Source organism: Cervus canadensis, chromosome 4 (assembly GCF_019320065.1).
Source record: "Cervus canadensis isolate Bull #8, Minnesota chromosome 4, ASM1932006v1, whole genome shotgun sequence".
Lineage (NCBI taxonomy): Eukaryota > Metazoa > Chordata > Mammalia > Artiodactyla > Cervidae > Cervus > Cervus canadensis.
The window spans coordinates 65,214,404-65,232,472 of NC_057389.1; the positions used below are offsets into that span (position 1 = coordinate 65,214,404).

General features: G+C 40.9%; 1 protein-coding gene, 2 non-coding genes and 1 pseudogene across 5 annotated transcripts in view; 1 reads left to right on the forward strand and 3 right to left on the reverse strand.

The window, feature by feature from the left end:
* Positions 1–15,981, reverse strand: part of LOC122439222 — a 43,189-nt gene extending 27,208 nt beyond the window's left edge. For all 3 annotated transcript variants that reach the window (XM_043464313.1, XM_043464310.1, XM_043464312.1), the window contains exon 1: positions 15,598–15,981. In XM_043464313.1, coding sequence (XP_043320248.1) covers positions 15,598–15,967 — 370 coding nt within the window. In that variant the 5' untranslated portion in view covers positions 15,968–15,981. The remainder of the gene's footprint in view (positions 1–15,597) is intronic.
* LOC122439221 lies at positions 6,439–7,397 on the forward strand (annotated as a pseudogene).
* On the reverse strand, positions 15,176–15,247 carry TRNAE-CUC. Its single transcript has one exon. It is a non-coding gene; the product is annotated as a tRNA-Glu (tRNA).
* Positions 15,530–15,635, reverse strand: TRNAL-CAA. The gene is made up of 2 exons: positions 15,598–15,635; positions 15,530–15,575 (listed from the first exon to the last, which is right to left on the reverse strand). It is a non-coding gene; the product is annotated as a tRNA-Leu (tRNA).
* Positions 15,982–18,069: the final 2,088 nt, after the last annotated feature.

An 18,069-nucleotide genomic window follows, 5' to 3' on the forward strand; every position in this document is an offset into this window, starting at 1 on the left:
CCCTGGATCATGCCCAGGCAGCTGATGTTGTCTTGGATGACCTGGCCACAACCCATGACCTCTCCAAGGAGGAGCTGAGGGCCCTGTGCCCCTATTCCATCATCAAGCACTGGAGCCAGGACTCCTACTCCATGGGTGGTTTTGCCTGCTTCAACTCCCTACCAGTATGTGGACTATGCCCAGGAACTTGGATGGGTCCACTTTGCTGGTGAGCACACAAACCTGCCTCATGGCTGGATTGACACAGCCATCAAATCAGGGCTCAAGACAGCACAGAACATACAAGAGGCTGTGGGCCTGGCTTTGACAAAGGGCCCCAGAGATCCAAAAGAACCCCACTCCAGAATGGAGCTATAGCTACACCCGAAACAATATTGTAAATCAGCTATACTTCAGTTAAAAAAAAAAAATGGAGCTATAGCTACACCTGAATTGATCATGTAAATCAACTATACTTCAATTAAAAAAAACGGAGCTATAGCCAACTTCTTGACATTAGAAATTAGAGTAATTCTGGTCACCCTGGCCACCCAGGAATAGTATCAAAATCCACTCTTTCATTTTATCTCCACATTTTTCCAAAAGTGTCAACCAAGAGGTGTCATATAAGGCCCAGGAACAGAATCCCTCTAATAGCTGGCCACCCATGATCTTGGATTTATTGGTAATGCCTCAACAACAGCAACATATGATATAGTAGTGATTAAAACAGTAAAGCATTCATTAAATTTAAGGCTATCACTAAGTATTTTATCTACATTCTGACTGGCATCTGAATAATTATAGAATTGAATGCTGAGAGTCAGAGAGGCCTTCGATTTCCAAGGGCCTCATCTGGGGTCCTTGGCTCTTCTATTATTCCTTTAATCTGAGTCTACTCCTACCTACCCTCCCCATGTCTACGCCTCCATCTCCCATGACTGTTAATTTTAAGGGAAGCTGAGAACTTGGATGGAGACAACTGTGTGATCAGCAACATGCTCAAGGCAATATATGTATATTGGGATTAGGTTTCAACATAAGAATTTTGGGGGCAACAAAAATGTTCAGTCCATAGCAGGGACTATATGTTCAAATAAGTGTGATAAGTGACAGATGATGGTGTTTGTAAGGCATAATGCCAGAAGTGTGCTTCTTCCTGACTGAGGGCTGATGTCATCCATTATGCAGAGAGCAAGTAATGTTTTTAAGTAATTATAGATTCATCAGTTCAGTTCAGTTCAGTCGCTCAGTCATGTCTGACTCTTTGCGACCCCATGAATCGCAGCACGCCAGGCCTCCCTGTCCATCAACAACTCCCGGAGTTTACTCAAACTCATGCCCATCGAGTTGGTGATGCCATCCAGCCATCTCATCCTCTGTCATCCCCTTCTCCTCCTGCCCCCAATCCCTCCCAGCATCAGGGTCTTTTCCAGTGAGTCAACTCTTCGCATGAGGTGGCCAAAGTACTGGAGTTTCAGCTTCAGCATCTGTCCTTCCAATGAACACCCAGGACTTACCTCCTTCAGGATGGACTGGTTGGATCTCCTTGCAGTCCAAGGGACTCTCAAGAGTCTTTTCCAACACCACAGTTCAAAAGCATCAATTTTTCGGTGCTCAGCTTTCTTCACAGTCCAACTCTCACATCCATACATGACCACTGGAAAAACCATAGCCTTGACTAGACGGACCTTTGTTGGCAAAGTAATGTCTCTGCTTTTTAATATGCTATCTAGGTTGGTCATAACTTTCCTTCCAAGGAGTAAGTGTCTTTTAATTTCATGGCTGCAGTCACCATCCACAGTGATTTTGGAGCCCCAAAAAATAAAGTCTGACACTGTTTCCACTGTCTCCCCATCTATTTCCCATGAGGTGATGGGACCAGATGCCATGATCTTAGTTTTCTGAATGTTGAGCTTTAAGCCAACTTTTTCACTCTCCTCTTTCACTTTCATCAAGAGGCTTTTTAGTTCCTCTTCACTCTCTGCCATAAGGGTGGTGTCATCTGCATATCTGAGGTTATTGATATTTCTCCCGGCAATCTTGATTCCAGCTTGTGCTTCATCCAGCCCAGCGTTTCTCATGATGTACTCTGCATATAAGTTAAATAAGTAGGGTGACAATATACAGCCTTGACATACTCCTTTTCCTAGGAAGTTGCAAAGACAGTACAGATAGGTCCCTGTGTCCCTTTCATCCAATTTTTACCAATGGTTGCATGTAACATAATTGCAATATAATACCAATATCAGAAGATGACATTAATACAATGTGTGTAGTTTTATCACATGTGCATATTCTTTTTTTATTTTTTTTAATTGGAGGATAATTGCTTTAAAATGTCATATTGGTTTCTGCCATACATCAACATGAATCAGCCATAGGTATACACATGTCCCATTCCCCCTGAACCTTCCTCCCCCCTCTAACCCCATCCCACCCCTTTAGGTTGTCACAGAGCACCAGGCTGAAATCCCTGCACTGTACAACTTCCCATTAGCTATCTATCTTACACATGGTAATGTATTTATTTTAATTCTACTCTCTCAATTTGTCCTACCCTCTCCTGCTCTCCCTGTGTCTACAAGTCTGTTCTGTATGTTGGAGTCTCTACTTCTGTCCTGCAAATAGTTTCATCAGTACCATTTTTCTAGATTCCATACATATGTGCTAATATATGCTATTTGTTTTTCTTTTTCTGACTTACTTCACTCTGTATAGCAGACTCTAGATCTATCCATCTCTCTAGAACTGGCTCAGATTCGTTCCTTTTTATGTCTGAGTTATATTTCCTTGTGTATGTGCACCACAGTTCCTTTATCCATTCATCTGTCAATGGACATCTAGGTGGCTTGTGTGTCCTAGCTATTGTAAGTAGTGCTACAATGAACATTGGAGTACATGTGTCTTTTTCAATTATGTTTTTCTCAGGTTATACGCCCAGTAGTGGGATGGCTGGGTCATATGGTAGTTTTATTTTTAATTTTTAAAGAAATATCCATACTCTTCTCCATAATGGCTATTAATTTATATCCCACCAACAGTGCAAGGCTCTCCAGCATTTATTCTTTGCAGCTTTTTTTAATTTTAATTTTTTAAATTATGAAAGTATGATAACACATTTACAAGAGACTTGGAAAACACAGAACAAAGTTACATATAGCTCCATTATATATTAACATTATTTTTAAGTAGATAAATTAAGGTTTTTAGTTGGAGTTTCAATATAAAATTCTCAAAAATTAATAGAATGAACAGACAGAAAAAAGTAGAAGGATACAGTGGACCTGAAAAGTACTATTAACCAATTCAACATAATTAAGATTTATACAATTTTCACACAACAGCAGGGTACGAATTCTATTCAAGTTCCCATAGGCCAAAACCAGGAGACACTGGAACATATACAGGGACATAAAACAAGATGCAAAAATGTCATGGTCTAAAGGTATTAAAATCATACAGAATCTGTTCTATCACTGTAGAACTATGTTAGAACACAATATCGAAAGATATTTGAAAATAACCCACATATTTTTCAACTGTAATGTGACAGTTACCAAGAGAAATCTTTGACTTAGCCATCAAAAGCCTCAAGAAGATTAAAAGACTGGAATAACACAGAGGGTGATTGCAGAGAAGAAAGCATTTAAGTGAAAAACTAATGTCAAAATGAAAAACTAATATCAAAACTAATTTAAAAACTCCATGTATTTGGGAGTTCAATGTCCACTTTTAAATGATGGGTGTATTTAAGAAGCCATAACAAGAAACATTAGAAAATATTTGTAAAAACAAAAATGAAAAGAGAATTTATCAGAATTTGTTGCATGCAGCTAAAGCTGCTCATTTCAACTAAATACAATGTGGAATCTTGAATACGGTATGAAAACAAATCATGGACACTAGCAAAATATTTTGTGAAATTTGAACAAAACCTATACTGTGCATGCTAAATTGCCTCAGTCATGTCCGACTGTTTGTGACCAAGGGTTTCCATTCCCTTGTTCAGGGCATCTTCCTGACCCAGGGATCAAATCCACATCTCTTATGTCTTCTGCATTAGGCAAGCAGGTTCTAAACCACTAGTACCACCTGGGAAACCAAAAACAGACTAGATAAAAGTAAAAGATAATCATACAGTCCAGTTGCTTTTAAACATGGCTGCTCTTAGAATCACATCTGGAGGTTTGGAGAAAAAAAAAATACCAGGGGCATTTGTTTTTTTCAAAAATATCCAAGATAATTCTAATCTGCATCTGGATTTTAAAAACTGATTACAAATTTTTCTATTAAGTGTTAGTTTCAGCGATATAGAATTCTATTATTTTCTGTTGACTAGTCATGATACAATGGTATTAAAACAAAGATACATAATCACAACAGTAAAAAGATGTTTATCAGCTATCACAATTAATAGCAGTCAAAAAATAAAAGATAATTATAATTGCAAGCCATAATGGAAATAAGATTAACTTAACAGGGCTTTCTAGGTGGTGCTAGAGGTAAAAAACCCATCTGCCAATGCAGGCGACTTAAGAGATGCAGATTTGATCCCTGAGCTGGGAAAGACTCCTCTGGAGAAGGAAATGGCAACCTACTCCAGAATTCTTGCCTCGGAAATCCCAAGGACAGAGAAGCCTGGTGGGCTATGGTCCATAGGGTCACAAAGAGTTAGGTCACAAAGAGTCAGACATGACTGAAGTGACTTAGCATGCATAAAATAATTACTTACAACTTGGGGGGTTAAATAGGGGATTGGAATGCAAAAGTAGGAAGTCAAGAGATACCTGGAGCAATAGGCAAGGTTGGCCTTAGGGTACAAAGTGAAGCAGGACAAAGGCTAAAAGAGTTCTGTCAAGAGTACACACTGGTCAAAACAAACACCCTCTTCCAACAACACAAGAGACAACTCTACACATGGACATCACCAGCTGGCCAATACCAAAATCAGATTGATTGATTATATTCTTTGCAGCCAAAGATGGAGGAATTCTATAAAGTCAGTAAAAACAAGACCTGGAACTGACTGTGACTCAGATCATGAGCTCCTTGCTGCAAAATTCAGACTTATATTGAAGAAAGTAGGGAAAATCACTAGCCCATTCAGGCATGATCTAAATCAAATCCCTTATGATTATATAGTGAAAGTGACAAATAGATACAAGAGATTAGATATGATAGAGTGTCTGAAGATCTATGGGCAGAGGTTCATCATACTGCACAGGAGGTGGTGACCAAAACCATCCCAAAGGAAAAGAAATGCAAGAAAGCAAAATGGTTTTCTGAAGAGGACTTACAAATAACTGCGAAGAGAATAGTGAAAAGCAAAGGAGAAAGGGAAAGATATACAAAACTAAATGCAGAGTTCCAGAGAATAGCAAGGAGAGAAAAGAAAGCCTTCTTTAAGTGAAGAATGCAAAGAAATAGAGGAAAGCAATAGAATGGGAAAGACTAGAGATTTCTTCAAGAAAATTAGAAATATAAGGGAATATTTCATGCAAAACTGGGCACAATAAAGGACAGAAATGATAAGGACCTACCAGAAGCAGAAGAGATTAAGAAAAGATGGCAAGAATACACAAAGGTACCATACAAAAAAGGTCTTAATGACTCAGATAACCACGATGGTGTGGTCACTCACATATAGCCAGACACCCTAGAATGTGAAGTCAAGTGGGCCTTAGGAAGCATCACTATGAGCAAAGCTAGTAGAGGTGATGGAATTCCAGCTGAGCTATTTCAAACCCTAAAAGATGATGCTGTGAAAGTTCTGTACTCAATATGCCAGCAAATTTGGAAAACTCAGCAGTGCCCACAGGACTGGAAAAAGTCAGTTTTCATCCAATCCCAAAGAAGGGCAATGTCAAAGAATGTCCACCATCATACAATTGGGCTCAGCTCACATGCTAGCAAGGTAATGCTCAAAATCCTTCAAGTTAGGCTTCAACAGTACATGAACCATGAACTTCCAGATGTTCAACCTGGATTTAGAAAAGTCAAAGGAATCAGAGATTAAATTTCCAATATCCATTGGATCATAGAAAAAGCAAGAGTTCCAGAAAAACATCTACTTCTTCTTCATTGACTACGCTAAAGCTTTTGACTGTGTAGATCACAACAAACTGTGGAAAATACTTAAAGAGATGGGAATACCAGACTACTTTACCCGCTTCCTGAGAAATCTGTATGCAGATCAAGAAGCAAGTTAGAATTGGACACAGAACAATGGACTCATTCAAAATTGGGAAAGCAGTATGTCAAGGCTGTATATTGTCACCATGCTTGTTTATCTTATATGCAGATTACATCACGGAAAATGCCAGGCAGGATGAATCACAAGTTGAAATCAAGATTGCTGGGACCTGGTGTGATTCTGTCCTGCGTGACTGCTCATTCGAACAGTAGTCATTTAAGTCCGTCCAGCTTCTCTCCCACTTAAGTGTGTGTCGCCAACCCATGGAGGATTCAATGGAGATGAACATGAGCACCCTGAGGCCCTAGACTATCTTTTCAGTTGTGAACTAAAGGCTGATAGAGATTATCACGTCAAGGTGTATAATGATGAACATGAGCACCAGTTATCTTTAAGAATGGTCAGTTTAGGGGCTGGAGCAAAGGATGAATTATGCATTGTTGAAGCAGAGGCAATGAATTATGAAGGCAGTCCAATTAAAGTAACACTGGCAACTTTGAAAATGTCTATACAGCCAACAGCTTCCCTTGGGGGCTTTGAAATTATATCACCTGTGGTCTTACAGTTGAAGTGTGGTTCAGGGCCTGTGCCTATCAGTGGACAGCACTTAGTAGCTGTGGAGGAAGATGCAGAGTCAGAAGATGAAGAGGAGGAGGATGTGAAACTCCCAAGTATATCTGGAAAGTGTTCTGTGGTAGCAAGATTCCCCAGAGAAAAGTAAAGATTGCTCTGATGAAGATGAAGAAGATGATGATGATGATGATTTTGATGACGAAGTTGAAGAAAAAGCTCCAGTAAAGAAATCTGTATGAGATACTCCAGTCAAAAATGCACAAAAGTTGAAGCAGAATGGAAAAGACTCAAAACTGTCAACACCAAGATCAAAAGGGCAAGAATCCTTAAAAAAAAAAAAAAAAAAAAAACAGGAAAAAGCACCTAAAGCACTGAGAGGACCTAGCTCCGTAGAAGACATTAAAGCAAAAATGCAAGCAAGGATAGAAAAAGGTGGTTCCCTTCCCAAAGTGGAAGCCAAGTTTATCAATTATGTGAAGAATTGTTTCCAGATGACTGACCAGGAGGCTATTCAAGATCTCTGGCAGTGGAAGAAGTCTCTTTAAGAAAATAGTTTAAACAGTTTGTTAAAAAGTTTCCGTCTTATTTCATTTCTGTAACAGTTGATATCTGGCTGTCCTTTTTATAATGCAGAATGAGAACTTTCCCTATCAGGTCTGATAAATGTTATCCACGTTCCATTCCCAAGAATGTGTGGTCCAAAATGCCTCTTTAGTTTTTAAAGATGGAACTCCATCCTTTGCTTGGTTTTAAGTATGCATGCAATGTTATGATAGGAATAGCAGTAGTGGTGGTCAGACAGATGGAAATGGTGGGGAGACAAAAATATACACGTGAAATAAACTCAGTATCTTAATAATAATAATAAAAAAAAGATTGCTGGGAGAATATCAACAACCTCAGAAATGCAGATGATACCACCCTAACGGCAGAAAGTGAAGAGGAACTAAAGAGCCTCTTGATGAAGGTGAAAAAGGAGAGTGAAAAGGCTGGCTTAAAACTCAGCATTCAAAAAACTGACATCTTGGTTTCTGGTCCCATCACTTCATGACAAATAGACAGGGAAAAAATGCAAACAGTGACAGACTTTATTTTCTTGGGGTCGAAAATCACTGTGGATGGTGACTGCAGCCAAGAAATTAAAAGATGCTTGCTCCTTGGAAGAAAAGCTTTAACAAACTTAGACAGAATATGAAAAAGTAGAGACATCACTTTGCTGACAAAGGTCCATATAATCAAAGCTATGGTTTTTCCAGTAGTAATGTACTAATGTGAGAGTTGTACCATAAAGAAGGCTGAGCACCAAAGAATTGATATTTTGAACTCTGTGCTGGAGAAGACTCTTGAGAGTCCCTTGGACTGCAAGATCAAACCAGTCAATCCTAAGGGAAATCAACCCTGAATATTTGTTGGAAATATTGATACTGAAGTATTTCCTATTCCTCCAATATTTAGCAGACTTAGCGATTAGACAACAACAATCCTATCAGAGGTTTCCCATAGATCCTGTGGACTCCAGGGCTGGGTAACCTCAGGCTAAGAAACTAACAGAGACAGTGCAGCCCCACCTATCAGCAGATAATCAGATTAAAGTTTTACTGAGCGGGACCCTGCCCACCAGAACAAGTTCCAGTTTTCCCCAGCACCAAGACTGATGGTGAAGATGAAGCTCCAATACTTTGGCCACCTGATGCAAGGAGCCGACTCATTAGAAAAGACCCTGTCGCTGGGAAAGATTGAAGGCGGGAGGAGAAGGGCATGACAGAGGATGAGATGGTTGGATGGCATCACCGACTTAATGGACATGAGTTTGAGCAAACTATGGGAGATGGTGCAGGACAGGGAAGCCTGGCCTGCTGCAGTCCATGGAGTCACGAAGAGTCAAGACTCAACCGAGCGACTAAACAACAGTCCCTCTCATCAGCCTCATCCACCAGAGGGCAGACAGAAGAGGCAAGAAGAACTACAATCCCGCAGCCTCCAGAATGAAAACCACAACCACAGAAAGTTAATTGAAATGAAAGTGCAGAGGACTATCTCCCAGATGAAAGAATAGCATAAAATCCCAGAAAAATAACTAAATGAAGTGGAGATAGGCAATCTTTCAGAAAAAGAATTCAAAATAATGATAGGGCCAGGGGGACCTAGGATCCAGGATGACCCAGGATCTTGGGGGAAAAAAATGGAGAAGGTGCCATAAATGTTTATCAAAGACCTAGAAGAACTAAAGAATAAACAGAGATGAACAATACACTAGAAGGAATCAATAGCATAATAACTAAGGCAGAAGAACAGATAAATAACCTAGAAGGCAGATGGTGGAAATCACTGCTGCAAAACAAAATATAGAAAAAAGAATGAAAAAAAATTTGTACTCTGGGACAACTTTAAAGGCCCCAATATTCACATTACAAAGGTCCCAGAAGAAGAAGAGAGAAAGAACTTGAGAAAATATTTGAAGAGAAAATAGTTGAAGATTTCCCTACCGTGGGAAAAGAAACAGTCAACAAAGTCCAGTAAGTGCAGAGTCCCAGACAGGATAAACCCACACATCAAGACACCCAGTAATCAAACTGAAAAAAATTAAAGACAAAGATAAAATGTTAAAAGCAACAAGGGAAACACAACAAATAACATACAAGGGAACTCTCATAAGATTATCTATTTGTAAATTTTTTGATGATAGCCATTCTGATCAGTGTGAAGCAGTACTTCATTGTAGTTTTGATTTGCATTCCTCTAATAATAAGCTATGTTGATCATTTTTTCATGTGTTTTTTAGCCACCTGGATGTCTTCTTTGGAGAAATATCTATTAAGGCCTTTTGCCTACTTTTTGTTCGGGTTCTTTGTTTTTCTCATGTTGAGCTGCATGAACTGCTTACATATTTTGGAGATCAATCCTTTGTCAGTTGCTCATTCGCAATTATTTCCTCCCATCTGGAGGCTTGTCTTTTCATCTTGTTTATGGTTTCCTTTGCTATCCGAAATCGTTTGAGTTTAGTTCAGTCAGTTCAGTTCAGTCACTCAGTTGTGTCCGACTCTTTGCGACCCCATGAATCGCAGCACGCCAGGCCTCCCTGTCCATCACAAACTCCTGGAGTTTACTCAGACTCATGCCCATGGAGTCGGTGATGCCATCCAGCCATCTCATCCTCTGTCGTCCCCTTCTCCTCCTTTCCCCAATCCCTCCCAGCATCAGGGTCTTTTCCAACGAGTCAACTCTTCGCACGAGGTGGCCAAAGTACTGGAGTTTCAGCTTCAGCATCAGTCCTTCCAATGAACACCCAGGACTGATCTCCTTCAGGACGGACTGGTTGGATCTCCTTGCAGTCCAAGGGACTCTCAAGAGTCTTTTCCAACACCACAGTTCAAAAGCATCAATTTTTCGGCGCTCAGCTTTCTTCACAGTCCAACTCTCACATCCATACATGACCACTGGAAAAACCATAGTCTTGACCAGATGGACCTTTGTTGGCAAAGTAATGTCTCTGCTTTTTAATATGCTATCTAGGTTGGTCATAACTTTCCTTCCAAGGAGTGAGCGTCTTTTAATTTCATGGCTGCAGTCACCATCCACAGTGATTTTGGAGCCCCAAAAAATGAAGTCTGACACTGTTTCCACTGTCTCCCCATCTATTTCCCATGAGGTGATGGGACCACACTTTACACGTTTCCCCATCTATTTGCCATGAAGTGATGGAACCAGATGCCATGATCTTAGTTTTCTGAATGTTGAGCTTTAAGCCAACTTTTTCACTCTCCTCTTTCACTTTCATCAAGAGGCTTTTTAGTTCCTCTTCACTTTCTGCCATAAGGGTGGTGTCATCTGCATATCTGAAGTTATTGATATTTCTCCTGGCAATCTTGATTCCAGTTTGTGCTTCTTCCAGCCCCAGCGTTTCTCATGACGTACTCTGCATATAAGTTAAATAAGCAGGGTGACAATATACAGCCTTGACGTACTCCTTTTCCTATTTGGAACCAGTCTGTTGATCCATGTCCAGTTCTAACTGTTGCTTCCTGACCTGCATACAGGTTTCACAAGAGGCAGGACAGGTGGTCTGGTATTCCCATCTCCTTCAGAATTCTCCACAGTTTATTGTGACCCACACAGTCGAAGGCTTTGGAGTAGTCAATAAAGCAGAAATAGATGTTTTTCTGGAACTCTCTTGCCCATTACTCTAGAAGGTGGGTCATAGAGGATCTTATGTGAAAATGTGTTCTGCCTATGTTTTCCTCTAAGAGTTTTATAGTATCCTTGTGTGCTCAGTCGCTTCAGTCGTGTCTAACTCTCTATGACTTTATGGACTGCACCCCACCAGGCTCCTCTGTCTGTGAGATTCTCCAGGCAAGAATACTGGAGTGAGTTGCCATGCCCTTCTCCAGGGGATCTTCCCAACCCAGGGATCAAACCCACACCTCCTGGGTCCTCTGAACTGCAAGCAGATTCTTTACTCACTGAGCCACCTGGGAAGCCATTTAGGTCTTTAATCAATTTTGAGTTTACCTTTGTATGGCGTTAGGGAGTATTCTCATTTCATTCTTTTTCATGTAGCTGTCCAGTCTTCCCAGTACCACTTTGTGAGGAGGCTGTCTTTTCTCCATTTTATATTCTTGCCTCCTTTGCCAAAGATAAGGTGCCCATAGGTGTGTAGGTTTATCTCTGGGCTTTCTGTCTTGTTCCATTGGTCTATATTTCTGTTTTTGTGTTAGTACCATACTGTCTTGATGATTGTGGTTTTGTGAAAGTGAAAGTCACTCAGTTGGGCCTGACTCTTTGTGACCCCATGAACTATAGTCCATGGAATTCTCCAGGCCAGAATACTGGAGTGGGAACCCAGGTCTCCTGCATTGCAGGCGGATTTTTTTACCAGCTGAGCCACAAGGGAAGCCCTTGTGGTAATTTTGTAGTACAGTCTGAAATAAGGAAGGTTGATTCCTCCAGCTTCATTCTTCTTTCTCAAGATTGCTTTGGCTATTCTGGGGTCTTTTATTTTACCATGCGAATTGTGACCTTTTTTGTTCTAGTTCTGTGAAAAAATGCCATTGACAATTTGATAAAAGGAAAGGAAAGTGAAGTGGCTCAGTCGTGTCTGACTCTTTGCAACCCCATGGACAGTAGCCTATCACGCTTCTCCGTCCATGGGATTTTCCAGGCAAGAGTATTGGAGTGGGTTACCATTTCCTTCTCCAGGGGATCTAATGACCCAGGGATCGAACCCAGGTCTCCCGCATTGTAGGCAGACGCTTTACTGGCTGAGCCACAATTTGAGAAGGACTACCTTAAATCTGGAGCAGGCAATGGCAACCCACTCCAGTACTCTTGCCTGGAAAATCCCATGGATGGAGGAGCCTGGTAGGCTGCAGTCCATGGGGTCACTAGGAGTCGGACACGACTGAGCGACTTCACTTTCATTTTCCACTTTCATGCATTGGAGAAGGAAATGACAACCCACTCCAGTGTTCTTGCCTGGAGAATCCCAGGGACGGGGGCGCCTGGCGGTCTGCCGTCTATGGGGTCCCACAGAGTCGGACACGACTGAAGCGACTTAGCAGCAGCAGCAGCAGCCTTAAATCTGTAGATTGATTTGAGTAATATTGTCATATTCACAATATTGGTTCTTCCGACCCAAGAACAAGATATATCTTCCGTCTGTTAATGTCTTTTATTCTTTTTTATCAGTGTCTTATAGTTTTCTGTATACAGCTCTTTTGTCTCCAGTTCAGTTCAGTCGCTCAGTTGTGTCCGACTCTGTGGGACCCCATGAACCACAACACGCCAGGCCTCCCTGTCCATCACCAACTCCCAGAGTCCACCCAAACCCAAGTCCATTGAGTCGCCTTAGGTAGGTTTATTCCTAGGTCTTTTATTATTTCACATGTGCATATTCTTCTAACTGCAACCACAACAAGATACAGAACTATTTCATCAACGCAAAGATATCCCTCTTGCTATGCCTCTTTAGTCACTTCTGCCCCACTCCCTACCTCCCAACATCTCCAAGCCCTATCAATCAGTAATCTGTTTTCTATCACTATAATTTTTCTTTTTTAAAATGTTATGTGAATGAAATCATGAAGTATGTGACCTTTTGATATTGACTTTTTCACTCAGCATAACTCCCTGAGGTATATCCAAGTTATATCCTGCATCAGTAGTTCATTTATTTTTAGTGCTGAGTAGTATTCTATGGTATGGTGGTACTACCACCTGTTTAACCATTCACCTGTTGAAGGGCATTTCAATTGTTCCCTGTTTTTTGGCTGTTATAAATAAGAGTGCTTTGAACATTTGTGTACAGGTTTTTGTGTAAATATCAGTTTTCATTGCCCTGGGATAAATGCCTAAGAATGTAATTGTTGGGTCATATAGTAACTGCATGTTTAGTTTCCTAAAAAAAAAAAAAAAAAAATTGCTAGACTCTTTCTTAAATGGCTATACCATTTACATTCCCGCTAGCAATGAACAAGTGATCCAGTTTCTTGTCATCCTCACTAGCATTTGCTGTTATCACTGCTTTTTATTTTAGCTATTCTGAAAAGCTTGTGGTGATATCTCATTGTGATTTTCATTTGCACTTCAACAACACTGAACATCAATGTCTTGTCCTGCCATTGGCTCATTTTCTAATTGGATTGTTTACTTTTTTATCATGGAGTTTTGAGAGTTCTCTCTACCTCCTAGATATGAGCCCTTTGTCAGAGATGTGGTTTGCAAATATTTTTCTTCTGTTTGTAGCTTGTCTTTACATTGTCTTAAGGTCTTTTGCAGAATAAGTTTTTCATTTTGATGAGGTCCAATTTAATATTTTCCTACATGTCATTTTTAAGAACTCTTCACTAAGCACTAGGTCTTAATGGTTTTCTCCTATGTTTTCTCATAAAGTTTTATAGTTTTAAGTGCTACATTTAAGTCTACGACTCATTTTGAATTGATTTTTGTATAACATGTGAGCAATTTTTCAAATAAATTGTATTATTCTTCTACTAATAAATTGTATATACTCATGGTAGAAAAATCAGCAAATGCCTGACATTAGGACAAAGAAAATTAAAAATTTTCATAATCCTACCAGTTATAGAAAATCAGTTACATTTAGTATATGTCTTCCCAGCTTTTTTTAATTCTTTACACACACACACACACACACACACACACACACACAACATATATATATATACTTAGGTTCCTTCCAATTCCTTTTGAAGAGGAGGGAAAATTTCAAAATGAAACTTAAAGGTTAGATGAAATTTCATTCTCTTTCTTATTCATTCTTTGATTGGCCAGCTTTACAGATGAGAAAACTAAAGCTTAGAGAGAATAGACAGCTTGCCTTCTGAAAAGTCCAGTCAGGACTTGCACTCAGCTAAATCTGACCAGCAGTCATCATTTGCTATGCTATACTCCACACGATGCTGAATTACCAAAAGGAAAAAAAAAAGCCAACAGCTAGGAAAGAGAAAAGCAGAGGCAAAATTACTTGTTCAAGGGTAGTTTGGTAAGCCAAGCTGTAACTAATATGGAGGTAGGCTATATCCTAACAGCCTGGCCTGGAGGTCTAGAAAAGATACTCAGGGAGAAATGAATACTTTCAAAAACAACAAATTAAGCATAGAGGGTCAGAATATTATACAAATACTAAGAAGATAGAACTTAAATGTGGCTGAAGAGTTTTTATTATTAAAATAGATTATTTTCCACAGGAGTCACAACAGAAAAATGAGCAGTGGAAATTTCTAGAATAAAAAAATTTAAAAAGCAGCTATAAAAGATATTTTGGGAACAATTAGGGTAAATTCAAATGTGGACTGGCATCTGATGACAAGTTAATGTTGATTTTCTCAGGTGTGACATGGAGTAGTGTAATAATGTATGCAACTTTCAAACGGGTGGGAGACTGAGGAAGCTCTGATTATGTCTAGAAAGAAAGAGAAAATGTGGCAAAATATTAACTTATGTCGTATGTAGGTAGAAAGAACACGGTGTTCGTTATGTCATTATTTTACTTATTTCAGTTTACTTTCAAAATAGAAAGGAACGTGTTGGGGTGGGAAGAATTTCCTGACTCCTTTGTATAGTAAAACTTGCCTGAGTCGTGAGCAGTGAGCCCCCTCTAGGTGACATCGGTCATTCTAATATCATTTTGAGTATTCGGGGGACTTTTTTTTTTTTTTTTAATCCTGGGCATTGGAAGACCTGGCACTTGTGGCAGCATCAGAGTTTTCTTTTGGGATCAGTTAGTGCTGTCTGCCTTGTATTAAGGTATCGTTAAGTATAGGACAGTGATCCACAGACAGCCGGCACTCCTTAACCAGACTAATCCTCTCCTCTGGTAATTACGTTCTCCTGAACAGAAAGGTAGCCAATATTGTATTTTTGGCGTTAAGTTGAAACAACAACACAAAAAACCCCAATAAAAATGCTTTCCCTGACCGGGAATCGAACCCGGGCCGCGGCGGTGAGAGCGCCGAATCCTAACCACTAGACCACCAGGGAACACATAAGAGAGCCCTCTACTGTAAGCTAGACTAACTGTATAAAATGTGACGTAAACTGAATTGCTCAATGCGGTTACTAGAACCTCCGGTATTCATACCGCCTCCTTCTTCCACCTGACCGGTTTCTCGGCCGCTGCAAAGCCGAAGAAAACAGATAATGAAGAACCGGAGCAACGTAAAGTCTGAATATGGCCGCTGTCTCAGAAACAGAAAACAAAAACTGCCAGCACTAACGGGAAATGTTCTTGGATACGTTCGCGAAAAGTTGCAAAAACACGCCTGTCAGAAGTGGGATTCGAACCCACGCCTCCATTCGGAGACCAGAATGCCCTCGGGGAAGGTATACACCTTGAGTCTGGCGCCTTAGACCACTCGGCCATCCTGACACGCTGAAAAGAAGTTGTTCTGGAACGGCCTGCTTTCTGCGACAGCCTGCTGCGTTGCCCCGCCTCACTGCGCAGGCTGTCGGCGGATCCACCAGGTCAGGGCGGAGGAGAACCTTGCGCTGGGCGCCTGCGGCTGCCTGCGAAAGAACTCTTGGAGAATGCCGGGTTTGAGTTCCTGACGACTGCCTAGCCTCTCCGGTTGGCAGGAAAATCGAGTCAAGAAGCAAGGACAATCCCGCTAGAAAACCAGAGGGTTTAGTGACCATCCGACCCAGCAAAGGAAGGAAACTACAGTAGCAAAAGCAAAAAGAAAGTGCCAGGTTTCTGCCCATCGGGCGACCCGCCACTGCCAGATCCCAGGCTCCCGCCGCACGTGCCTGGCCCTACCTGGGGAAAACTGGCTTGTTGAGTGAATAAAAGGAAAGTGTATGGAAATAGCTTGCCACAGAGGAAGCAACAGTGATTGCCGTTGTTTCCAAATTATTAGGGCTTTCTGCCTTATTGTCTTTGGCATACCCATCCTGTTAAGACCCACACCTCCTCCTCTACCAAGTCACCCAGTCCTGGCTAGAGATAATGGAGGGCTATCTGTGTTAAAGAAGAAAGTTACTCGTTCTTGACACTCCTTAAAGCACTGTAAGGAAGACTTTATTAAATGGGTGGTGTGGGGGATAGCAATCAAGATATGTATGGCTACTACTGCACCAGGGTCTTGCAGTAGGAGAGGTGAGATTGAATTCAACTCTGAGTACAACAAGCAAGACTGGAAATTTATAGCCAAAGAGAGAGGTAGGGTGCATTCAGTGGATGAAAAATTACTAAGGGCGCGGCGGTGGGGGGGCGGGCGGGGGGTGGGGGGAGGATTCTGTCCAAAAGGATATCTAACTGGGTTCTTGCTGAAGGTAGACCAGGATATTAGATATCACCTGGTAGAGGACCAGGAACCCCATTATATATTCAGAGTGATAATATATCAAGGATGGGGTATTCTGGTGAAACATACTGAGCAGGATTTCTGCTAAAATTGAATGTTATAGAGACAAGCTTGAAAGTCCAAAGTCAGGCCTAGTTGAAAAAGATTTCAGGGGGAACAGTTTTAACAAAAGAGAGCAAAGATAGCAAGTGTGCTTTGGCATCAACTGGGAAGTCCCGCTTCTTGTGCTCCAGACCACATACCATTCAATCACTCATTCATTCATTTATTCACTGAGTCTTAATCGATATGTTTTTGTTGTTCAGTCTATCAGTCCTGTCCCACTCGTTGCGGCCCCGTGGACTGCAGCACGGCCAGACTTCCTTCCCTGTCCTTCACCGTCTCCTGCAGCTTGCTCGAACTCGTGTACATTGAGTCGGTGATGCCATCCAACCATCTCGTCCTCTGTCATCCCCTTCTCCTCCTGCCTTCAATCTTTCCCAGCATCTGGGTCTTTTCTAATGAGTCAGTTCTTTGCATCAGGTGGCCAAAGTATTGGAGCTTCAGTTTCAGCATCAGTCCTTCCAATGAATATTCAGGATTGATTTCCTTTAGGTTTGATCTCCTTGCAGTCCAAGGGGCTCTCGAGAGTCTTCTCCAACATCACAGTTCAAAAGCATGAATTCTTTGGCGCTTAGCTTTCCTTATGGTTCAACCCTCACATCCATCCATACACTACTGGAAAAACCATAGCTTTGACTAGATGGTCCTTTGTGGGAAATTGATACAGCAGTGAACAAAGAGGAGGTCCCTACCCTGGCAAACTGACTGCTAGTGAAGGGGATAGTCAGCCCAAAGGAACATGCAAGCTGTGAGGACAAAACAAAAGCAGAGCAATGACATGGTGCAGGTCTATTTTTAGACTGTGATTGTCAAGTAAGATCTCACTGCCTTTTTCTAAAAATAATTTTCAAAAAGTAAAACACATGATTCCAAGCAAATATATGAGTGATGCATGTAGCAAGATTTTACTCAACTCATTAATGAGGGTCTCTGTATGATGTTATAACCAATTCAAAGCAGATTTTGAAGAGTTTTTTTTTTTTTAATAGTCAGACAAGGGAATTTGAAAAGAGATTGCTAACAGATGTGAGATGGGTTAATTTATCAAGGGTATGATATTTAAGGTATGGTTTCTACCTTGGGTTTTTTGGTTTTTTTACCAGAAATAAATCAGGTGCCTCTCTTCACAAATTTTATTTGTGTTGTGATACATAGGAATCTTTGGCCTTGCTCCCACACAGAAACACTTTGCATCACTGTCGATTTTCTACAGGTTAATTTCTACCCATACAGAACTCTAAAATAGTCAATAGAAGCCAGTCAAAGGTGCACATGGAATCAGATAATCCCCAAAGAAGTGCTAGAGAATGCCAAGCCTTCCACTGTAAGGGTAACTTGTGTCCAAGAGAATCAGAGCCGAACAGCAGTGAAAGCTGTAAGAACACATTTTATCCAAGA